The 24,695-nt window shown below is 39.6% G+C and overlaps 1 protein-coding gene across 2 annotated transcripts; it reads right to left on the reverse strand.

The window, feature by feature from the left end:
• Positions 1–635: 635 nt before the first annotated feature.
• TCF24 (transcription factor 24) lies at positions 636–24,695 on the reverse strand. 2 transcript variants are annotated; one of them, XM_042464131.1, is made up of 3 exons: positions 24,642–24,695; positions 7,711–8,096; positions 636–2,096 (listed from the first exon to the last, which is right to left on the reverse strand). In XM_042464131.1, exons 2-3 carry the CDS (start codon positions 8,080–8,082, stop codon positions 1,983–1,985), a joined length of 486 nt encoding a protein of 161 aa, XP_042320065.1. In that variant the 5' UTR covers positions 8,083–8,096; positions 24,642–24,695; the 3' UTR covers positions 636–1,982. The 2 variants fall into 2 exon arrangements, with proteins under 2 accessions (XP_042320065.1, XP_042320064.1); XM_042464130.1 differs by lacking the exon at positions 24,642–24,695 and adding an exon at positions 13,417–13,557.

Raw genomic sequence — 24,695 nt, forward strand, 5'->3', positions numbered from 1 at the left:
ATTATGCAGCGTATCTGTTATGGAACATGAAAAATGCAAATAAAAAAAGATCAGCCAAACTGTACTTCAAACTTTTACCAACATTTTCAAAACCTTGGCTTGTGTAGATTTTCCTATGGCTATTGGACAGAACAGCGAAATGGATGCTTCATTTTCAGAGCAAAGCTTGGCTTCCATACTAAGACCATAAAGATGTACCTCAAGGAATTAATTGTTTTTTAAATTCATCAACTAACTATAGTTAGTTTTTTGTGGGTTTTTCAGGCTATGTGGCCATGTTCTAGCAGAGTTTCTTTCTGATGTTTTATCAGCATCTGTGGCTGGCATCTTCAGAGAATGCTTTGCCTCTGAAGATGCCAGATGCCACAGATGCTGGTGAAACGTCAGAAAGAAACTCTGCTAGAACATGGCCACATAGCCCGAAAAACCCACAAAAAACTATGGATGCCGGCCATGAAAGCCTTCGACTTAACTATAGGGCCCATACAGACAGGCCAAAATAAAGCTGTTTAGGGTCACTTTGAAGGTATGCTGTTTAAATGATGCATGCGTCCTAAGAGTCTGGAAGCCACGCCAAAGCCACATTCCATTCCTTAGAACTGGAGCGTTGCTTTGCCGTGGCTTCCAGACTCTTAGGATGCATGCATCATTTAAACAGCACACCTCCAAAGTTACATGAAGCAGCTTTATTTTGGCCTGTCTGTATGGGGCCTATAGTTACTTTAAATATGTCAGTGCATTTGAAGCTTGCACTATGATCTTCAGTCACAAGAGCTGCATCCGCACCATAGAAATAATCCAGTTTGACACTGCTTTAACTGCCACGGCTCAATGCTATGTAATTCTGAGAATTGTCGTTTGTTCTGGCCCTAGAGCTCTCTGATAGAGAAGGCTAAATGTCCCACAAACTACAGTTCCCAGAATTCCATAGCATTGAGCCATGACAGTTAAAGCGGTGTCAAACTGGATTATTTCTGCACTGTGGATGCAGCCAAGGTGATGCACTCCCTTAATCGGTGCATAGCATTGCAGTCAAGAGAGCTTGAAGGCAACAAGTAATGTAGTTGCAAAAGATGGAGTGGAATGGCTTCCCGGCTGTGAAGCATCCCCTCCTCACAGGCATCAAGTGGGCATACTCCTTAAACAGGGTATGAAGGTGCAAAATTACTAAAGATTTGAGGGGTTATAGCTTCACTCAGGCAAAACAGACAACATCAATTCACAGCTGTGCAAATTTCTTTGCAGCTCCAGTGTATCCAACTGTGTGAACCTGGGTACTTTTTGCTAGTATTAAATCAACAGTGGGAATCATATGGCCACCAGATACCTTTAGATTGCAACTCCCAGCACCCCACACCATTGTCTATGGCTGGTGGGAATTGCAGTCCAACAACATCTGGAGGGCCACATGATTCACACATTTCTATCAAATGAATAAATTGCTGAACATAGGATATGAACTAGATCTTGGTCTGAACCAGCAGGTCTCTTCTTAAGTTCTTAAAAGCCAAAATGTATCTGGGCAGTGAGAAGAACAGCATATCCATATGTTTCTTAATTAATGAGGCAGGAAATAATGTAATAACCTCCCAGACACATCCTCTTTTCAACTAAAATGAATAGCAATTCTTGTAATGGTTGTAGATTGACTATTTGTAAAGGTCCATTCACATGTTACATCTGACCACTTTCTTGACCAATGTGAAGATCTGTTTGCACATTAAAAAAAACATAATATGAGTGAGGAGTTCATGAATCTCACCTGTGACATCTTGTAATTAAAAGTATATTATGCCATTTCAGAAACCATACACTGCGCATCTGAACAGACTGCTTCTGAAAAAATGTGTGAACCATCCTTAAGTTTATATAGTGTCAGTCCTACCTAAGCTTGGGAGAAATGGCATAATTGTTGGAGCATGTATATGAATTTAAATATATCTGGCATAATAAATACAACTCTATTCAAGAAAAACACAGGATTACATTTGTACATTTGTTGAGGTTTCTCCTTGACTTGTATTTTCTGTTTGCACTGAATGACTCAAAAACTGTCCAGATGCTCCAATGTATAGCCTTGATCGCATTGGCCATTTCTGTAAGAGAACATACACAAAAAGTGAAAAATAGGTTAGTATTGCTCAGGTGTCACACAGCTTCTGAAACATGAGATGACTGAAACTACACAGGAGGAGGAAAGTGCATGTATCTGCAGTTTACAGATCTCTATGCTTTGCTTTAATATTATAGACAAACTGTACTAAACACTGATCATGGAATGGCAGCAGGCATTAATACAATAACTTTTCCCCCTCAGAAACCAGACAACATGACACTAGGAGAGGATAGGGGCTCCAATGTCAATGGGATGGTGAATCTACTACAGATTCAATTTAAACTTAGAAGGAACTATCTAAGGTGCTGACCCTATTTTGGGGATAGTTCAGCTGTTTTGACAGCTCCTTTAAAGTAGCAGATTCACCAGGACGCTGGTATCAGGGCCAATGGCTTCCAGTGAATGATTCCATTCATGCAATTAGTAATTGTGAAAATGGCGATGCAATTTTCCATTCAAACAATTGCTAGATGCATAAAATCCAATCCAAATCAGAATCTTGATAGAAACACAGGATGGAGATTTAATCCTTTGATGGTTCCAGTTGGGGAAGCTCAATTACTTAGACACCTGCCTTAGGCAAGAGATTTTGCAGGTAGCTAATGACTAACATGATATTAATATATTTCTCTTCTGCAGATGGAGTGAGGTGATAAAGGTTTTTGTTATTTTGGTACTATGTACCCTAGTTTGAGCCAGAGTAGAGGCATTCACTACTCGTCCCCAGGCAACAACACAGCATATGCCAGCTCTAGACCCATATTGGCTATTTCAGTTTGTAAGTAAAACTCCTCGTTTGTTTAAATGTTGACAGCAAACACACAATCAAAGCTTGAGGATGTTCCTTTTTTTTACTACATCCCCCAGAATCCCCAAGGTAGTGTGGTCACTTTTATATTCAAGCTATAGCTGAAGGAAAATACAAATATTTTACAAATACTAATCCAATAAGCTGTGGGCAGTTATTTTAATGATCATGAAAATCCACTGGGTGACCTTAGGCAAGCCATACTATCTCAGTCTCAAAGATAAAAACCCTCTGAACAAATCTTGCAAAGAAAACCATGTGATAGGTTTGCCTTAGGGATATCAAATGTTGGAAATGAGTTGAAGGCATGAAGCAACAACATATGAAAAGCAAAATAATGCACACAGATGTTGCAACATTTGTGAATGGTGCCTTTCGCTTATACAACAAAAAATCAAGAAGACTCAATTGCACTGGTTGAAATGGTGATGAAGTCGGCTATATATTCAAACATGTAGCACATATTGGACAAAGGTCTGTGAGTAGGTAACAAGGATACTGGTAAACTGTACAGTTTTTAAGGTAATCGTTAGCATTTCCAGAGTATCTTACAGGTTTTAAGGCAGGCCCATTAAAAAATATTTGTTTTCCTGTTCTGTCTCAAAAATCATTTTAAAACTGACTGTATGTACGCTAGTCTAAGAATCTTTTTGGCTGTGGAAAAGGATAACAATATTATAAATAAACAAGAACATATGCACATCTGTATCCACTGACCTGACAATTAGTGCCACCAAACTCAATGGTATCAGTTTCTGAGTAAACATTTATAGCCTTGGTTTGTTGACATTGGTTGTGCAGTATAATTATAGAATATAAATAATTCCAAAAGAAGGAAATAATAGTTGCCTATTTTGTTTGCAAAAAACAAGAGGGACTGGTGCAAAGGTTATGCAAAAATGTCTTATTGGAATTATCTACAAGTCAAAAGATGTCTTTCATGCAGTTAGTTGCTCTGCAAGCCGAAAAAAATGGATTTCCTCCCTTTAACAATGTACAGTGCAAAATCCACCTTGCCAGTGGATTTTGACTTATGCAATGAGACTTTCCTCTTCTTCTTTTGGAGCATCTTGTGCTTCCCCCATTCTCTTCCAGACTGTCTACCAACCCTCTGCAGCAGATTTTGAGGGCTCTTGCTGAACAGCAAGTTGAAGAGAGAATTGTTCCCTCTTTCTTCTGCTCATAGGAGCTATTCATTCACTGGGACAAAACAGATCCCATATTTAGAATTTCCTAGTGAAGCAGGTATATAGGTGCAACATTTGTGAAGGAAGTGAGGCATAGGAGCCATAGGCTATTTGGAACTGGCACAGGTTATTTTCCCTTGCTACCACTGTGTGACCTCAGAAAAAGTGCAACAGGATCCCAGACAAAACCAGCAAGACAACTGAACAGCTCAGGGCTAGAAAAATGTGGTCTATGGGTAGACTGCATTCCCCAGTACACTACAGCCCCCCCCCCCCCCGCAAGATTTAAAAATCACTTAAAATTAAGTCACTGGGAAGGCCTCCAGAAATCTCTACACTATAGGTGACATACAAACAATATTAAATTTCAAATTTAGTTGTTGAGCCCTTTACAGCTAAGGTCCAGATTATCTGAAGGGTTGTATAATGTGCTGTGTTGAATCTATTAGTTGTTTTTCTTTTTAATTGTCATGTTTTTACCTTTTTAAAAATTCCATTAACATTTAATTATATTTTTAACTATAGTATTATTCAAATTTTTAAAACTGTATCTGTTTTAACTTTTGTAAACCACCTTGAGTTCCAGCCTAGGAAAAAAGGTGAGATATGATTATGATGATGATTATGAAGATGATGATGACAGAGCCAAAATATACTGTCAACTGCAACAGAAACATACTGTCAACATCCTTGATTGTTTTCAAAAATTAAATTCTGTTGATTGCAAAGGAAAATCCTGGACACATTTCAAAGTGCTCCTTATGACCTATAATTCTCTATACAGCTAGGGTCCAGACACTCTGAATACAGTGTCTCCCTATATGAGTCTTGCTCATACTCTAAGGTCTTCAGGAGAGGGTCTTGTCAGCCTTCCCAGACATGTTTACTGGGAACACAAAAGATGGCTTTCTCAGGGGCTTCTCCCAGGCTTAAGAATTCCCTTCCTAGGAAAGTAAGGATGACTCCTTCCTTGAGCCAGTGAAAACCTTTCTGTTTCAGTAGGCTTTTTGGAATTAAAAGCAAGGGCTTTAATGGTGTACAGTTTTTCTGATTTTTATATATTTGTTTTTATTTGATGTTTTTAAAAGGACTTAACTCTATGGACTCTTTAATTGTACTTTAACAATAACTTTTTATATGTTTTACTTATATGTTTGTAAATGCATTTTTAAAATTTTTTTTTGCAACCAACCCTGAGTCTGAGGGGTGAAAGAGATGGTTGGTCTCTGGCTGCTCCAGCCACTATCAGCCCCTGCGCGGCACAGGAGTGCAGTGAGTGGACAGTCTACTTCCAAAGTGGGCTGTCATCTCAATCCCAAATGGGCTTCTGGGAGGAGCGGATTAAAGCCACTAAAACCACTCCTTTTGCTGGCAGCTTCAGACCGCCTTAGGCAGCCTCAGAGCAATTTCTGGCCACTCAGGGGGGATGGGTATCATCAGCATGCCCCAATCCCAAAATGGCTGAAAGAAGCTCTATTTGACCCATCTGTTTTGGGCCTAAGTATTTTTTTTAAAAAAAAAGATGTGATGAAAATGAATAAATAACACACAAACACACACATACATGTGTAGACATACAACATTTACCTGAAAGTGATTTCTAGTGTTTTTAATATAATTGTGGGGCTGATGATTTGTGGTTAATGGCCCTACATTTTGACAATGCTTGCTAGCCCTGAATTTCCTGGTTGCCCTGTCATTGCCATATCCTCATATATGCTCTATTCCCCTATAGTATAGCCCAGTGGTTCTCAGAATGTGGGCTGGGACTCCAAAGGGAGTGTGAGAGTTGCTCAAGTGGTAGTGGGGAGATTTAGATTTGGGGGCCCTGATTCCTCATCCTTATCTCAAACTTTTTTATGTATAAAATGTACACATGTTTTGAGTTAAATATTGAATTTACCATATATACTCTACTATAAGTCAATCTCATGTATAAGTCGAGGGCAAGTTTTGGGGCCAAAGTTATGGATTTTGTTATGACCTGTGGATAATTTGAGGGTAAAGCTTTGGGGCTCCTGAGGTTCATGGTGGCTCTTCAGCGTTTCCCCAGCAGTGGACAGAGGCTGTTTCTCTGCCGCAATGAGAAAGGATCAAAGAGCCCCAGTTGCAGCCATTCTTTCCTTGGAGTGGGTTTAAACAGTCACAGGCACCTTCTGCCCCTCCAGTCCCACCGGAATGGAAACTCTTTACTGCTGGCCTATCCACAGTTGTCTGCAGTGGCCGGCTTGTCTTCTCACAGAGGGTGAGGAGATGAAGATTCTGTTGGGGGAGAACCAGATGTAAAAGGAGCTAATGCAGGGAGGGAGGGAGAGAATGTGTGCATGCTAGACTAGGGAAAGTGGGGAGGAAGGTGTGTGTGTTGTGACTAGATCAGCTGTTGCTTCTATAGAAATAAAAATCGTCTGAAAAGGGGCATTACAGGACTGGTATGGTGAAGATAGGTGAAAGTAGGGGGCATTATAGGACCAGTATAGTGAAGGCATGGTGAACAGAGGTCTAATGCTAAGTACTGTCTAGAATCACAGCGGCAACCATGTTTTCATCTCATTTCAAGAAAGTGGTGCTTCATCAGTGCTAATGTGCTCCTGAACAATGCCATGGTACACAGGTGAGTATGACTTTTTTTTTTGTCTGATGAAGAATTCCAAATAGTCATAGCTGTTAACAATATCTGTGACAGTGAAGTTCCTTTCTACAAAGTTTTTTTTACACCTGCTCAGTCCCTCTTTTCTTCCTCATTCTCTTAATAGATGGAAGGTTTTTTTTTTTTTTTGTTTTTTTTTACTGCATCACTATTGGGAGGATAGTGAAGGATGGAGAAAGAGAAAGAGGTAGAGAAACACAGCCTTTTGGAGTCAAGTTACAGCAGTGTTTCTGCAGCAAATGATGTACGGTAATAAAGCATCTGCTGGGAAAGACCAGGATTGTACTCTTGCTGATTTTTCTATAGTGTCTGTGCTTGACTACAATAGGCAAGATAAACAGTAGCTGCCTCCAGTATCCCTTACTGAGCCTATGAATGAACAGATAGGCTTACCTCACCAGATTCCCCCACAACATTATAAAATAACAGACCTATAGGTTTGGCCACCAAAATGGAAATCATAAGAAAAGTGGAGGTTAGTGAAAGAAAAATGTCATCCCTGGATGCATTTTAGAAGAAACCTTCTAATAGTACCTAGAAGGTTCAAAATGTTTTGTCCTCGCACTTATCCAACCTAGTTATTTCATTTCATATTGTTAATTTTGAATAAAGGTTTGCTTAAACATGCTGAACTGCTCTTCTTTTTTGTGGTGTAAGAATCTATCCCTATTTTTAAAAATCTTTTTTTCTGGTTTTGTTACCAAATTTTGTAAGTGGTGCCCAGGAACACATCCACTTCATCAACTGAGGCATACCTCTAATGGAAAAAGTTTCACACTCTTACTCCCTTTGGGCATATCTCGAAGAATTATTTTATGGACTAAAATTCACAGAATGCCACAGCCAATGTGGCAATACATTAGCTGGAGGATTCTGAGAGCTGTAGCTCACAAAATAACTTCCCCAAACTTTGGCCTATTAAAATAAACCACTTTGTTTCTGCATGGCTTACCTTAACTGGGTGCAAGTAGCCATCTCCTCTCAATGTGCCCAAGCCCTCTCCAGGCAAATCTTCTTCATCTTGTAGGCTGCGGGTGAGATGAGCAATATAGGTGGTGGCCAGGAGCAAGACATCCAACTTGGACAGCTTGGTGTCGGGAGGCACAGAGGGAAGGGTCCTCTGCAACTCCAAGAAGGCATGGCGCAGAGTTTGCACTCGGCTCCGCTCTCGGGCTGCATTTGCTGCTGCTGGTCTCCCCAGGGTCATCCCAGCCCGCTGTCCAGTCAAGGAATCAGTGCCAGATATAGATGGTGGTAGAGAGCCGGAGTCAGAGCAAGGCACAGAGAGCTCCTTGCAGTTCTCAGATGCATTTCTACAGTCCATTGGTGGAGATAAACCTATAATCAACAAGGAGACCTATTTCTAAAGACGTATACAGTTTCAAACATCATCAGAAAACAGTGGCTTGCCTAAAGAGTAATAAAATAAAGCACAATCCTCTAAATTTTAGGTTTCAATAATATGTCTACTTATTTCTGAGCAGACATGAAAAGGATTGAAATGCTAATTAATAAACTACTGAGAATTATTCCCAAGTAAACAACTTTAGAATTGAGGCCCTTGAACAGTGATTGTGTTTACTGAATCATTTTTCCCTTTCAGATCTACAGAATGTTTCTGAAAGATAAGATCTGTGATTAAATTAATTATCCAGTTTATTTGGTGTCTTTCTTTTTAAACAGATGGGGTTTTCTCCCTAAGGAAATCTAAATGACTGTGTCTCTCTCATTCTGTATTTTGAGAATATATATTGTGGTAAACATGCGATGTACACAGAATCTGGTTTCATTAAGTTGATGCTGAAAGGGTAATCTAATTGCAAACAAAAAAAGGCATAAACTTCACCCACAGGATAAATATTCCTGATTTTTAAATACTCTAGCAATAAAATCTGAATCTACTTTTTTCATTTACAATATAAATTCTCCTCCTCCTTTTTTTAAAATAGTAATTTGCTACTGAAATAAATAATGGCAATAAATTAGACCCAGAAAAGTTTGTGTATTAAAGCTAGTATTAGGTGCCTTATAAATGGGAAGAGTCATTGTGGGAAACAGAATGGTGAAGTGATTTGAGTGATGAACTGTGATGACACTGGCGACCAGGGTTCAAATCCCCACCTGGCCATGAAAACTGTCTAATTAGCAATTTTTAAGCTGTTCTAGCAGAAGAGCAGGTTATAAAAACTCTGAACGAATGAATGAAAACACACTGAGCAACCTTGGACAAATCACATTCTCTCAGCTTCAGATGAAAGCGAGAGCAAACTTCCTCTGAACAAATTCAACCAAGAAAATCCCATGATAGGATTGCTTTAGGGGGGCTTAGGGTAATCAGAAATTACTTGAAGGCTCACAACAAAAATGCATTGTATAGAAGGATCTCTTGCAGCTAGCAAAACTAGGTACAAGTCTATAGAACTGAACCCTCTAAATAGGGCGAACCCAAGCTGTTTTGATGCCCTAAGCATACATTAATTTTGATGCTCAGTCTGGTGTTTTGGTTTACATAACATATGAAGGGGCCAAAGAGGTGTGGCACAGGAAGGGGTCTTCTTCTTCAAAGATGTTCCCTAGTTGCAGCTTTTCTTGCTCCATAAATCTGAACAATTTTGATGCAAACAGAAAATACAAGGCAGGGTGGTGTCAGATGAAGAACTGTGGATGCCCCTATCAAGATTTTCCCATTACGTAGTATGGTGCTTGGTTTGGGCCAGTTTCAGGTCTGCACTCACAAACCAAATTATTGTGATTAAGCCATTTCACTTACTTTTTGAGTAAATATCCATAACATTATTCTGGAGACCTCTCAGAACTACATAACTCATATGGGAAAAATTCCCAGGTTTAGCAAAAACTTATACTGTACAGCCACATGAATTGTTCAGTTTTTGACTGTGTTTTATAGCATACATTTTATTTACTCATGTTTTGTAATTTGGCAGTTGTGTAGATTTTGAATTTCAGTACAATGGCTTTGCAACAATCTGTAGATAAAGCAAACAATAAAAACCTCTTTGTCTCTCTCCTTTTCTCCTCATTTTTAATCTGTCGTACTCTGTGACTTATTTTATCAGTGCCAAAAATAGATAGTTATTTCTCCACTTTAGACAAGCAAATTCTCACAATCTCAAATCTCTGCTGCATTTTGGGAGGAATTCACAAAATTCATCTGGGATGGCCAACGTTCATATACAGTATAAATGTCAACATTCACCACATTTCAGACAAATGGAGTAACGCAGGGCATACTGGCTGCAGTCCAATAAAGTGATATGTTCATACAGAGAAAAACCACACTTGGAGCACTGAGTTCATTTGCAATTTCTGCTGTTGTGGTTCTACTTGTACAGCATGGAGAGAAAAATAACTTTTAGAGAGGCATGGACACTTTTAAAAGTAGTATTCATACACTAGATGAAAATACCCAACAAGATCTGTATGAGATGTTTATTACACTATACATTATCTCCACTTTCGTTTTCAGCAGGTCAGCATCTGTACCTCTCAACAAGATCCTACCTATGAGTTGTCACAATGAAATCAGCCATGGTGGTTCCTGAGAGTCCAATGGGCATTCTGAAATTCTAGATATTCCACCTTACGGTCATTTGGAATCAAGCCATACATTTCAATGGCTCTCCTCCATCCCTTATTTTCATACACTCCAACATTTTCCTTCCAGGTTTTGTCTTCTTTATTTTTAAAAATGTGTTTTCTAACTCCTGAAGATATTTTGAAATTAATTTGCCCAACAGGTTTCTACTCTGCTAATGCTGCATACCTGCTGGACTGCAACAAAATATGTACATATTATCACTCTCACTTTTCTGGTCTGTCCTTTCATAAGACTGCAACAAGCAAAATACTTTTGTTAGCATCCTCCAAGACAACATGATGTAAATTGAACCATTATAGGAATGTATTTTCCTTAACCACTTAAACTTTTGAGAAGATGCTAAATGCTTGTTTGTGATGAAGAAGAACTCAGTACACTGCCAAGTACAATTAATCAAGTCATTCCAATTAAACCTATTACCTCCAAGCCAATGCATTTATTGGGCTTTTAGGCTCCCTTTATATGCTAACTTGAGTAGTATCAGTTAACCAGGGGAATTAACAGAGATGTCATAGGAACAATAAAGTAAAATCTTCCCATTAATAAAACATAAATATTTATCTGAGCACTGTTTATACAGTGAGAAAATCAAGGGGAGTTATTTCCAAACACATTAGAAAAGTTGGGATGGAAAGATGGAATATACACATCAAATCTTGCCCTTCTCCCATCCAAAACATGCTAATTTCCAAGATGCAGTGATATGAAGGGGGCTTACGATTAAGAAAGAACTGAACTTAAGACCGCAGCCCTATTTTTAGAAAAAGGTTGGAAAATAAATGGAAAATAACAAAGTGCTATATCCAATCGTAGTCCTGACCAGAGTCAACCCACTGCGGTTAAGTATCCAGAGGGATCTTGTAACACCTTTGAGACTAACTGAAAGAAAGAAGCTGGTGGCATGAGCTTTCATAGCCTACATGCATCTGAGGAAATAGGCTTAAGTCTACAAAAAATCATGTTACCAGCTTATTTCTTTCAGTTAGTCTCAAAGGTGCTACAAGATCCCGTTGGATACTGATTTTCCAGACTATGGAGTTTATCACACGGGAAGCAAAGTGCCCAAATCCCATGGATAAATGGGGTTTAAATCCCAGGAATATCCTGCAAAAGCAGGATTGTTTTCAGACAAGCTGGTCTAATTGAACATTAATGCGACATTAACCTGTGCAGAAAGTAGGCAAAATCACGCTGCTTTTTACTTTCGGGATTTTCGAAACTCAGCTCTACTCTTTGGATTTTACCATTGAAGTAATTGTTAGTCACTTCATAGCTCCATTCATTTCAAGACTCTACTCTAATTGGGACTTACACTGAATTTCTCCCCAAGGGTTTTGAAGGTGCAACCAGTATTCACCCTTACGTATGTAGGAGTTCCTTCTGAGTAAATACATATAGCTTGCATTGGAAGAATGTTTTCACAGCATAACCTTCCATAGGACAGTCCTTCTATTTTTTTATCAGTTACACTGATTAAAAAACAAAACCTTCAATTTTTTAAATCAGTTACGCAATGAACTGGTCTCTGTCCCAGAAATATCACACGCCAACATCTTGCAACCTTCAGGGTGGAAAAGGTTTTACTCAAAGAGAGGACAGAGCTATCCCTTTGGAATTGATCCCAAAACACTACAGGGAAGCAGTAATTCACAAGGCAATGAACGACACAAAATTTTCCACTCCCAAATGCATTTTGAGATATTTACAAATATTAATTGTTGTCTTCTTTATGGGATTGCCTGCGCGACGGATACTTCCATAGCCACACTTTCTAATAATTCATTTAAGGTTTGTTTATGGAGAGCTCCTCATTACACATGGTTAGGGCTGGGGTCTCAGTCCAGTAAGAGATCCCACCAAAACACTGCAAACACACCAATTTCCTCTACACTGTTGGAAAAACAGCATGTTCTTTGCACAGCCTCTTGTAACTTTGCATGTCCTTCAACCTGACATTTTTGAACTACAACCTTTAGTACCTCCAGTCTTCATGGCCAATACTGGGGGTGATGGGAGTTGCGTTTCCACATATCTGGAGAGCCTAGGCTTGCAAAATTTTCAAGATTCCTTCAATTTTCAGCAGTGAGAATAAAAAGCAAATGGAAACAACTTCTGACTTCCTCTGCTTTCAAGCTCTCTGAAATCTCTCTGTGTCCATATCCTAAAATTCCAAAATTTTTCAAAAAGCCCCAAAGAAACCTTGTTTAAAACCATGACAAACTTCCAAAACTTCATTTTTACCCCTTATTTATTTATTATTTTTAATATTATTTTTTATTTTAAAAGAAGACAATAACAACAATAACAAATTTAGCCCTATCCATGCAATCCTATAGTCATAGTAACATCTGCTATCTAATCCTATACGTATTCTCGTTATCTTTTCTTTATGTACATATTTAAACAACCATTCTGCCTCTTTATTTTACTTAGATATTACTTTTGTTGTTACTTCTTCTTTCTTTCCCACAGATCAGCTATTTTTCCCCATTCATTTTCATCCGTTTGTAGTGTCTTATTACTCAGGTACATTGTTAATTTGTCCATCGGTGTCATTTCCAATAGTTTTAAGAATATTTCCTAACACACATCACTAAGGCAGACTTCATTTGGAACTGTGTAACTAAATGTAAACCAGAACTCTTTGCCTCAGAGAGAGAAGTTAGTCTTGTTTGAAATTTTCTTTTCTCCAAAGCTAGGCTAACTGTGCTTTGGACATTTTCCCTTTGAAATAATACCAGTTTTCCAAGTTAGAGACACAGAGCAACTCTAAGCAGCAAAGTGACTTGGAAATAAATTCTTGGGGGAAACTAACCAGGTTATACATGGATATCTTTCTTTATTTGTTAGCATTTGCAATCCGTTGCAAAAGTGCACTGAAGATCTTTCGATTCTGCAAAGAGAGAAGAGGTTGCACAACAAGCAGAATAAAAGCAGGGCTCCAAGTTTGCAAATAAAATGAGAGATTCAGGCACTGCATTTAGCAAAGAAAGAGAAAGAGAGGAATAGAAAGCTGCCTTTAATAAGAAAGGAACTTACTTGATCTTCTGGAGTGAGGAGGAGCAAAAAGAGAAATGATGGAGAAGAAGGGATCCGATCTAGCCCAGAATGGGAGTGGAGCAGTCCTTCGCTTTTATAGAAGGAGCTCACCCTCCTCCTGCTCCTCCTCTCCTGGCAGAGAGACCTGGCACGTCCTCCTTTTCCCGGACGCGTCCTCCATTTCAGCCTCCTGCCCAGAAGGGATGTCACAATGTCCTCCATTTTGAGCATCACCTAAGAAGCAAGCTGGGCTAGTGGTTTGAGCGTTGGATTATGACTCTGGAGACCAGGGTTTGAATCCTGGCTCCCTCATAGAACCTACTATAGGTGAGCTTGGTTGGGCAAGTCACATTCTCTCAGCCTCAAGGGAAGGCAGTGGCAACCCCCCCTCTGAAAAAACTTGCCAAGAAAACCCACTGATAGGTTTTCCTTTCATAACCACACCAAGAAGCATGGATTTATATTTCTAGGAATGTTTCTGTCTTTTTTATTTGGCCATGTCCTCCCTTTCTCTTGAATGTCCTACATTTTATGGAGCTTTGTCCTCTATTGCAGGGAGGACATCTGCTCCCCTTGCTTCCTGGAGAAGACTCCAAACCTTTTCCCCGGTTTGGGGGGGGGGGGGGGCTGAGGCTTCTTCCCCCAAGAGAGAAAGGGGAAACTGGGTCACACTCTCTCAGCCTCAGAGGATGGCCATGGCACACACACCCTCTGAAGGAAATGGCCAAGAAATGTCCAGGATAGGTTCACCTGAGGGCCAGGTGGCCAAGATGTCCTAACCACAAAGGAGGACAAAAAGTAGGACATTAATTAGAGGAAGATGTAAGACTTAGCCCTGCTCAGAATGGAGGACGTTTTGGAATTCCTCCTGGACAGAAGGTTGAAATGTAGGCCAGGAGCTGGGAAATGAAGACGTCTGGTTCCCTTGGGCGAATAATTATTGTTTATCATTTAATAGTAAATTATTTATTACTTATCATTTAATAATTGATTATTTATTGCAAGGTTGCAAAGAAACCATGTGCAGAGTAAGGAATTGCAAGGAAAGCAATAAGGAATTGCAAGGGAAGCATGTGCAGAGTGCATTTCCAGGGTGACCACTTCTCTTACTCCTCTCTTTGGTAGACGGTCAGGGTCCAGCCTTCTGTTTTAAAATTTATTTTATTTTATTTATTTATTTCTAGGATTTGTATCCTGCCTTTCTCCCACAATGGGATTCCTGCCCAAGTCCAGATTTGAAGTAAAGAAGCATAAAAGAGACTAGAGGTTTGTGTCAGGACACTGGACTGAGCAGATATATGGTTCACCTGGATTAGAGGCATCTTCTCTTGTTGTTGTTGTGTGCCTTCAAGTGGTTTATGACTTGTTGCATCCCTCAGGCAATCCTATCAAGGGGTTTTATTGCCAAGTTTCTTCAGAGGGGGATTGCCACTGCCATCCTCAGAAGCTGAGAGAGTGTGACTTGCCCAAGGTCCCCCAGTGGGTTTACATAGGACTTTATCACACGTGAGAAATTTCTCTTAATTTTGAATGAAAAGAAAGTGGGACCAGAATGCATTTATGTGAATTCGCTAGTTCAGCGAATTTAGGTGAATGCGAATTGTGTATGAACTGGCTTCCCATTGCCCGAAATTAGCATGCCATTGCCCGAAATTGTGTGTGGTAGTCTATCACACAATAACATTAAACCCCATGATTGTGTTTGGATTGCCATTGGATTATACTTCCAATTTCCCTTGTCTGATAACGTCCATAGGATTCAAACCCTGGACTCCAGCATATTGGGTTCAAACCACACTGCAGAAATAATCAATTTTGAGACTGCTTTAATTGCTCTGGCTCAGAGCTAGGGCAATTCTGGGAGTTGTAGTTTATTGTGGCGCCTTCTCTGACAGAGAAGGCTCAATGTCTCACAAAACTGCAGTTCCCAAAATTTCCTAGCACTGGCCCAGGGCAGTTAAAGCAGTCTCAAACTGAATTACTTCTGCAGTGTGTTTTGGACTGTAGTCCAACACTCAGACCATTACACCACACTCCCTTCTCAATTATGGGGAAATGCACCATTTTTAACTAGTATAGAGATGGTTCTTTCTGCACTTGCTTCCATGCTGGTGAACTATAAGTTGTCCTATATTGTCCTATAGAAATTGTCCTATTCATTTCCTTCCAATGATATGAAGCAAGAATCAGGTTTCAGAATGGGAGACCGTGCGGCCCTGATATGCTCCAAGGTCAGGGACCTCTAGTTTTATAAATGAAGCCCAGTTCTTTATCCAAGGGTCATTAATCAAGCTCTTGTCCCTCAAGGAAGAGACCTGGCCTCTGCTAATTAATCCCTCTCTGCATCTCCCGCCAAAACGGACAGGGAGGACGACACTGGGCCTCAGCTTCCAGTTTCCACTTCCCCCTCATGCAAGATTTTGTAAAAATGGAAGAACCATAATGATTAGTTAGAGAGTTATTTACAGCATAAGCCTCAAGGAATCTAAAGCTGTATCCACACTGCAGAAATACTCCAGTTTGACACCACTTTGAACTACCAATATGGTTCAATGCTATTGAATTCTGGGATTTGTAGTTTGTTGTGACACCTCTGTCTTGTACCAGTTGTCTGGTAAGCAATGTGATTTGCCTCCTTCATCTTTACATTTGCAGATATCTCTCATACACACACACACACACACACACACAATTTACTTTGCAGATATACATTTACTCTGGAGATCTCTCTGGTATGCTTTGTATCTTTACAGCATCTTTACATTTACATTTATTTTGCATATCTCTCTGATATATTTTGGTGCGCATGGTGGGTCCACTTACAATTAAAGCCTTGATGAGGCACAGTGTGACAGATACTGCTGCTCTGTCATAATTGTAATCCAGTGCATTCACATAGGAGAGGAAGCACAATACAAAGCTACTCCATGCTGTAGGATCTCAGTGTGTGGTGGCACAAGAAGGGTTTAGATTTCTTAATTGCTGGATGGGTGGGTGGCAGTCAAACACCACTATCGTGCCACCTCTTCAGGCACACTTCACAACTTCCCTCACTTCTCCAACCTGTTTAACTTTTCAGATCCCATGGTGCGGTATGTGCCATGTCCAAAGCCGTCATTAGGAGCACTAGGAAAATGCTTGAAACAACAAATGCTGGAAGGAGGAAGTAGTGGAAGCCTCCTGGCTATTTCGCATAAAGTCTTCTGCTCTTCTGTTCCACTGGAGGACAAAGCTTTGTATATGAGACAATCTTCTTGGGACCCCTAAACTGGATACTACTTCAGGTATGAAAGCAGGATACTATACTGTCCTTCATCTCAGGCAGCAAAATGTTCTTTTTTTGATCATGGTTAATCCTCACAACCACCCTCTGAGGCAGGTCAGGTTGAGAGAAAGTGTCTGGTACAAGATTATTAAGTCTGTTTTATGGCCCAGTGGGGATTTGAAATGGGATCCCTGAAGTCCCGGTGTAATACACTGGGCCCTTGTTATCTGCTGGTGTTTGGTTCCAGGACCCCCCATGGACAACAAAACCCCAAAAAAGTGGCTGCTGAAGTATCATTAAATACCATGGCATAGTCAGTTGGTGTTTGTTATATAAAATGGCAAAATGAAGATTTGCTTTTTGGAATGTAGATTTCTTTTAGTATTTTCAAAACATGGATGATTGAATCCATGAATTAAAAAATCCACAGATACAGAGGGCTGACTGCATGAGTAATTGTTGGACCACACTAGTTCACCCATATGGGGCCTTATCACACTAGACGAATCCCGCTCAGAAACGGGATTTAAAAGTAGAAAAACCCACTAATGCGGGATGTTTTTCAGATGATGTTTCTTCCAATCAGCAGTACATAATACAAAAATAAAGTGAATGGAAAGTGGGCACAATCAGCACCTTTTTACTTCCGGGAACCTCCCAAAAGTAAAAAAGCGTCATTTTTGTCCACTTAACATTTGCTTTATTTTTGCGTTATTGCTTCTAGAACATGGCCACATAGCCCAAAAAACCCACAAAAAACATGGATGCCTGCCATGAAAGCCTTCGACTTCAGACGTCTGAAAAACTTCTCGCATTTGCATTTTTTCTACTTTTAAAACCCCGTTTCTGAGTGGGATTCATCTAGTGTGATAAGACTCACAGATATATGGCTCACATTATAGACTGTGTTTGGCTCCACCTATTATTAATTGCTTTTAATTGTTATTTATGTAATTTTAATTTTACTTGTTTAATTCTTTTTAAGGAGGGATATTGTGTATATATGACTGTATGTTTTTAACATGTTGTACACTGCTTTGATTGTTTTTACAAAAAGTGGAATATAAATAAATGTTTTATTTTATTTTATTTATATGTTTGCCATACCCATAGATTGATTACTGGTCCTGCAATGGGAACAAGTATTTTGCACAACAGGGATGCCACAGAACAACCCAGTGGAAAGAACACTTTGGTGGGAGACACAAGTTGGGGTTTGATTGAGAAATTAGGAGAACACTGCCACCACAATTCATGGTTTACTTTAACTGCCAGAAGCAGTTTTGTACAGAATAGCAAGGCAGCAGAATTTATAGACAAAAGTCCAATTATACAACACAGGAGACAGATGATGGGGTCATTATAGCTAGCTGGGGACCTAGCACATGACACCCTCCTTCCATTCCTTAACCTTATATGGACCCAGCAATATAGATAAATTTAAATTGGATTTGTTTATGTGGCTGTACCATGGAGGAACAGTACAAGTCAATACCAGATTAAACTCAAAAATGTGGTTTTCCAGTAGAAGAACTACCTACAGATAGCAAGAGAGAGGCAAAACAACTAGAATAGTGTTCATACTGTAAAATTCAGTGTTATCCAATTTATTTGTGTCCTAGTATATCTATCATTTTGCCCATCCTCCTTCATCAGATCCACCCATATCACCACCAAAGGCCCTGACTCTAACTTTCGCAAACTGAAACAACCACCTCAAACAATAGTTGATACCAATGGTGAGAGGCTCTTGGTTGCACCTTGTGTTGGAGGACAATGGCATGTGTTTTCACTTTTCACTTGTCCATTCACCCATGTTCAAGTAAGAATGGATTGCCAGTCCCGTATGTTTTTGTACTGAGCCTAGCATAGGAAGGGTATACTATTTTGTCTACCTCAAGCAACAAGGTCTTGTATGAGGCTATTCCACCTGTACTGTAAGGGACCGAGTAACTATAATGGCAGAGAACAACATGTGAGAAGCTATCTGCAAACTAGAGTCTTTGGAGAACTATGGCGCATTACAGACCGCCTGTTTGGGGCGGCCTGTAGGTGCTCCTTTCCCCGCCGGAACGGGGCCTCAGCTGCCAGAACGGCAGCCTCTGATGCCCCGATCTGCCACTTTCCAGGCCGCGGGGAAGCGGCAAAAGGCTGCTTCCCCGCGGCCTGGAAAGGGGTGTCCTTGGGGCTTCATGCCCCAAGGACACCCGACGACGGCGGAGAGGAGGAGAAAGGGGTCGCTCAGGCCAGTGACACAAACCATGGAAGGAGCTCTGTTTCGGAGCTCCTTCGTCACTGCGGAAAGGGTGCTCTATGCTCCCTCGCGCAGCACAAAGACATCACATCTGCGCCACCCCGTTTGGAGGTGGTACGTTCGTGACATTGTAATGGCAGCCCCCATGTGGAACAGGCACCACCATTTTGTACGTCCTAGGGACGTGTTGGGGTTAGGTGCGTGCGTAAGGCACGCACTTTGCCTAACCCTAGTACGTCCCCAGGACGTACTTTATGCCCGTTTGTAATGGGCCTATGTGTGCATATTAGTTTCTCAGATAACTGACAACCAGGCCTCCAAAGGCAGCCTTCTGATAGATGTATGAGGGGGTGTGGGGATTCTGATAGAGGAATGAGGGTGTGTGTGTGAGGCATAGATGTATGAGGGGCTGTGGGGCCATAACAGTGTGAGGTAACTGTTGATGTTACATTTAATGTAGACACTCACAACTAGAAGTGGGTTTTACTCTACTAACATCACTTAGGGCAAGCTAGTAACCCCACAGAATGGCAGAGAACCCTTGCTGAACTAACAAGACAAGCATCAAGGTGTTCTGTTTATTTGCCAAAACGTTCCATTTGCTATTGCTTGTATTCACAAGAGAAGCAAAGACCATTTGCTGTTTCCCTAATAACTTAATTTTATAATTATATGGCTACATATCATGAATCATTTTTATTAAATGCATAATTACTATAGTTGTCAGCAATTTCTATCTTACTTCACAGCTGTTTTGATGGAGAGGAAGACATTGTAGCAAAGAAAAAGATATTTTAAGATATTTTCTATAAATGTAAAGGATAGTTTATTCTTTGTGTAATTGTTTTAGTCACAAATGTAAATACCTTAAGTTGTTTAAAAGTATCTGCTTTTGGGGACTGTTTTACTAACTTTAGTAAATTTTATCAGTATATGTCTTTTTTAATGACAAGGTTATATGTTTACTGGAGTTTTATCAAGCAAAAACGTAAAGTTGCTTTCCACATTTTGCATCTGCTTGATTAGTGCTTTATCAAGAGAGAAACATCCATATTCCATGAGACTGTCAGATTGCAGGAATTTAATCCTGTTCAGTCAAGATTAGATGTAAGTATGATATGTATGGTAAAACCGTGTCCTTCACGAAAAGAGGATAAAAATTAAAAATATGATCCACTTAATTCCCCCCCCCCCCCTTCTGTTTATTGCTAGAGTTCTAAATGCCTTGTTTTATAAAAACTGATGGTATCAAAAGGGCTGGTAGGGCAAGGGGCAAGGAACAGTAGATTAGTTAATTTCCCTTAAAGGACATGTTCACCTCTCAATATCATATCTGCGGTGGATAAAAAATACCGCATTGGCCAGCACTTAATAATCAATATATGTTTTGACACCTTTGTATTACATGACATGGACTCTGCTACATCATTATGTTATGGCTTTAGAAATTAAGTCGACATTAACTGTAAGAGGAAACAGTTGGACTACTACTTGTGAAAGTTTAAGTCCCACAAACTCCTAAAGATTAATCACTTTAATTAGTTTCTATTTCATCCCCTGATAAAATGAATCTAATTTTGCACTGTTATGATGTCATTGCCTAAATCATAGGAATCTTCACTTCTAGCAAAGCTCTCCCCAAATCACTGTCCTTTAGATTTTCTTAAAGTTTAAAGGCCTCTCCTTGAGTTTTATCAGTAACCTTCAGATCACTGAAGCCTGCTGCATTCTGAAGTGCTGCCAGGTCTGAAATCAGGTAGTCTCAGTTCTCCCTGTCCTAGAGGCAGAAACATATTCAGTCAGGACAGGACTGAAGGTCAGAGGATTGACAGGAAATCTTGAGATAACCACAGTGCAGGAGGAGCAATTGCACTGGATGATCTAATTGGTTGTCAGTAGTAGAACCAGTGTGCTTTTGGGGGTCCTTATTCTTTATTTCATTCCTAGAATCATTCTTTACTACTGTACTTTTGAAGTCCCATTCCTTGATTTGAAATTAAAGTGTTTCTTGAGCCAGATAATATTGGGTTCTTTGATAATCTATTAAGTACAACTCTGCCATGTCATGGCATTTGTATTTTAGAGGCACCTACACCAGCACCTGAAGAGACTACATGTTCTGCAGTTTTTGAAATCTTGTAAAATCAAATCCATCAGCCAGTTTGTTAATTAGCGGTGGGACAATCCCTGAAGGTAGAATAGCAACCATTTTGGCAATTGTGCTTTTGCCTTTTTCCTGCATCATGCTCCACCCCACACATGTCCTATGAGAAAACAGTCAGACTTGGACTCAGGGACAAAACCTTCAAACCCGTCTAGGAAAGTCAGGACTGAGCTGTTTAGAAAGTTATTTGCTTGGGGGAGTTTCCATTTCTTCAAATATTTCAATAATTTCTGTGTGCTCTGCACATAGTGATGATTATTTGTTACTCAAATATCCAATCAAATTCTTCTACTCTTGTCTATCATTCCGAAAAGTCATAATTAAACCATAAGTCTTTAGTGCATCATACTGTTTTATCACACTAGGGGCCAAACAGGATTTAAACAAGAGTTAAACGAGAGTTAAACAGGAAATGTTGTGTGATAAACATACACAATAATCTGTGTATTTTCTATAAAGTAATTTTTTTCCTACGTAAAAGATTTTTTTGGTCACCTCCTTCCTATTTTCAGGATGCTTCTACTCTTTCCCTATTTCCCCACTTCCTTCTTTAAATGTTTTTAATTTTTAAAAAAATCTCTCTTTAAAGACTTAGCAATAAAACAGTAGTGCTTGGAAAGGGCAACGTCCACCCTCACTAGTCTGTTTAAACGTGAGTTGAAAGTACAAGATTGGACATTAGAGGCAAATTGTGTGTTTTACTTTGTCCACAAGTTGACTGGGATGTGTATTTGGAGGTTGATCTCTATGAACAGAGGAACCTACTGTGTTTGTGTTAAAGTACTAAAGATCTTCAAAAAGGAATTGTTTTAGTGCTAAAAGTAAACTGTAATGGAGCTTTAGTTTTTTGTGGGTTTTTGGGCTATGTGGCCATGTTCTAGCAGAGTTTCTTTCTGACGTTTCGCCAGCATCTGTGGCTGGCATCTTCAGAGAATGCTTTGCCTGGAAAAACTGGGTGTATATATACTGTGTGAGCCTGGGAATGCAGGAGTGATTTGCATGTGTATTGTTCAGTGTTGATGGCAGGCCTCAGCCTGGGAGGCTAATGCAAACGAGGATTAATGTCTGCTAATTGGTGATCATTATCTGCTGGGAAAGCCCCTGACTCTGAATGGTTTCCCACTGGCATTTGCTTAGTCCTTATTTTGCTATTCCTCAGGACTGGTAGCCAAATTTTGTTCACTTTAAGGATTTCTTCTTTCCAGTTGAAATTATCCAGATGTTTGTGGATTTCAATGGCTTCCCTGTAATGGAGGTATTCCTAGTTTTGGTTCCTTCCAAGCAGTTCACACGCCCACACCAACTTAATCCATGTGCAAGTGAGTTTTGGTGGAGATAATCTATGGAGAGGACTGTGCTGAGCATTGCTAGAAGAAAAACCTAACAATAGCAATATTAAAGCTGATGATTCTTGTGCTACATTTCTAGGGGAAAACTTTTTTAAAAAGATGGCAAAGGGGAGAGATAGACCATGTGAGAATTGAAACAATATGGAAACATAGGGGATAAGAGGGGGTTTAATACATGCACATTTAACCGCTAATCCTACGTCAGATGCAAAATGCTCACAAACGAACTTCAGTGTAGCACCTTTCTATTTGAGTTTTTTTTAAAAGCCAGGATAGCCAATGGACAGGGTAATAACAAGCTTCAAGTAACAAGGGCTGCTGCCACACTGCAAAAATAAAGCAGTTTTACACTACTTTAACTTCCATTGTTCAGTTCTATGCAATGCTGGAATTTGTAGTTTGGTGGGGCACCAGAGCTCTCTGACAGGGAATGCTAAATATCTTGCAGAACTACAAATCCAAGAATCCCATTGCACTGAGTATGGCAAACTGCTTTATTTCTGCAGTGTGGGAGTAACCAACATTAAGTAATGCAATATAAATCAGTATAACCCATCAGCCTGGATGAGCCCCAAGTTCCATGCAGTTGTCATTTGACAGCCAGGTAAATATGTATAGAATTCTAGCTTAAACCTTTCCCATTTAAATCAATAGTCTTTTGAACTCATTAACTTTGGCTAGTCTGTGCCCTTTATCTGGAAATAAACCTCACCAATTTTAAATAAACACTTCTAGGAAATCTTTCTTAGGATAGCTGCACAAATAACTGCACTTTACAGCATGAAAGTTATTTGGTCAGTACTTTGTTACTGCTTTTGCTTTGGTCTACTTATTCTGCTCCTCACAGTGTACCAGCACTGAGGACATGTTTCTCTGATATAAAATCCAAAATTGTTTTAGAATAAAAACTGAGGTTGGCACTGAGCCACACTTTCCAAACTGTGGACTACGAGATGCGAATGGACGCTCTCAACAAACCATTAGCCAGCATCTTATCTCACTCTCCACAAGGAAATAGTTACAAGCTCTGTGAATTAATCATCTTTCCATTAGAAGCCTGGAAGGCATTTGCACGATTGAAAGCAATGCCTGTATTCTCTAGGTACAAATGTTGAAATTGTTCTTTATGAAATTTGTTTGGGTTAGGATAAAGTAACCATTTTGCTGGAGGGAAGTAATTGAAACATTGGGCTTGGAGGTTAAACAATCTTTTCATAATTTTTTTTCTGTCTATCCATTATTCTTGAATTTGCCAGTACTGACCTTCACTTTGGCATAGTGGAAGTCTAGAGGTCAACATATTTTCCAGGACCTTACCCTGCTTTCCCACAAATAATAAATATTAATATTTTAATCCAGATACCTAAAACAATGACTCTTTCTAAGATGCCAAGTAGAAAATAGCATTACATTAAAATAGTTAATGTATTTAACTGTTTAAATACATTAGATTACTTAATAATTAAGGTAATGATAGTATGAGTAGTTCAGTTTTATCATATATAAATAGTTACCTGTAACAGGCAAAGACAATTCGAATCCCAGTTAGTAGCATGTCGATATAAGTGGCTAAGTGGCTGTGAGATTCACTCTGGATTGTTCAGTATTAAAACAATTTACATTTTATTAAAACAAGTTTAAATTTTATTTATTACAATTCTTTGATTTTTCAGAACAAATTATTCTTTCCCAAATGAAGGACCCATGTTTCCACTAAGGTATATGGCTTCAATAAAAAATAAGGGATATTTTGGCCTCCAAACACATTCAGTTACAGCTCCCACTAGGGAGAAATGCTGGAAACAATTGTGTGTTGAGCAGTGCCACAGAACAGGTATGTGGTAGGTCTAGATCCAAACAACTATAGAACTAATTCAAGGTATATTAGCTTTTCCACGGGCAAATCATTTATACAATGGTGGGAAATTTTGAAAGTAGTTTGTAATACGGTAGGAGATAAAAGTATAAAAAATATATTGGGTATGTCCAAGTGCCTAGGGGTTGCCTAAGGTAAAATCACAGAATCATAGTTGGAAAAGATCTCAAGGGCCATCCAATCTAACCCCATTCTGCCATGCAGGAATACAGTCAAAGTACCCTTGACAGATAGCCATCCAGTCTCTGTTTAAAGATCTCCAAAGGATACTCCACCACACTCCAAGGCAGCATATTCTACTGTTGAATAGCTCTTACCATTAGAAAGTTCTTCCTAATGTTAAGGTTGAATCTCTTTTCCTGTAATGTGAA

Source organism: Sceloporus undulatus, chromosome 4, assembly GCF_019175285.1.
Source record: "Sceloporus undulatus isolate JIND9_A2432 ecotype Alabama chromosome 4, SceUnd_v1.1, whole genome shotgun sequence".
Classification (NCBI taxonomy): Eukaryota; Metazoa; Chordata; class Lepidosauria; order Squamata; family Phrynosomatidae; genus Sceloporus; species Sceloporus undulatus.

Coding starts and splice junctions, on each gene's coding strand:
- TCF24 (XM_042464131.1), bottom strand. CDS start 8,082: ATGGACTGTAGAAATGCATCTGAGAACTGCAAGGAGCTCTCTGTGCCT. Junction 2,097..7,710: donor GCTACTTGCACCCAGTTAAG/GTAAGCCATGCA, acceptor GTTCTCTTACAG/AAATGGCCAATGCGATCAAG.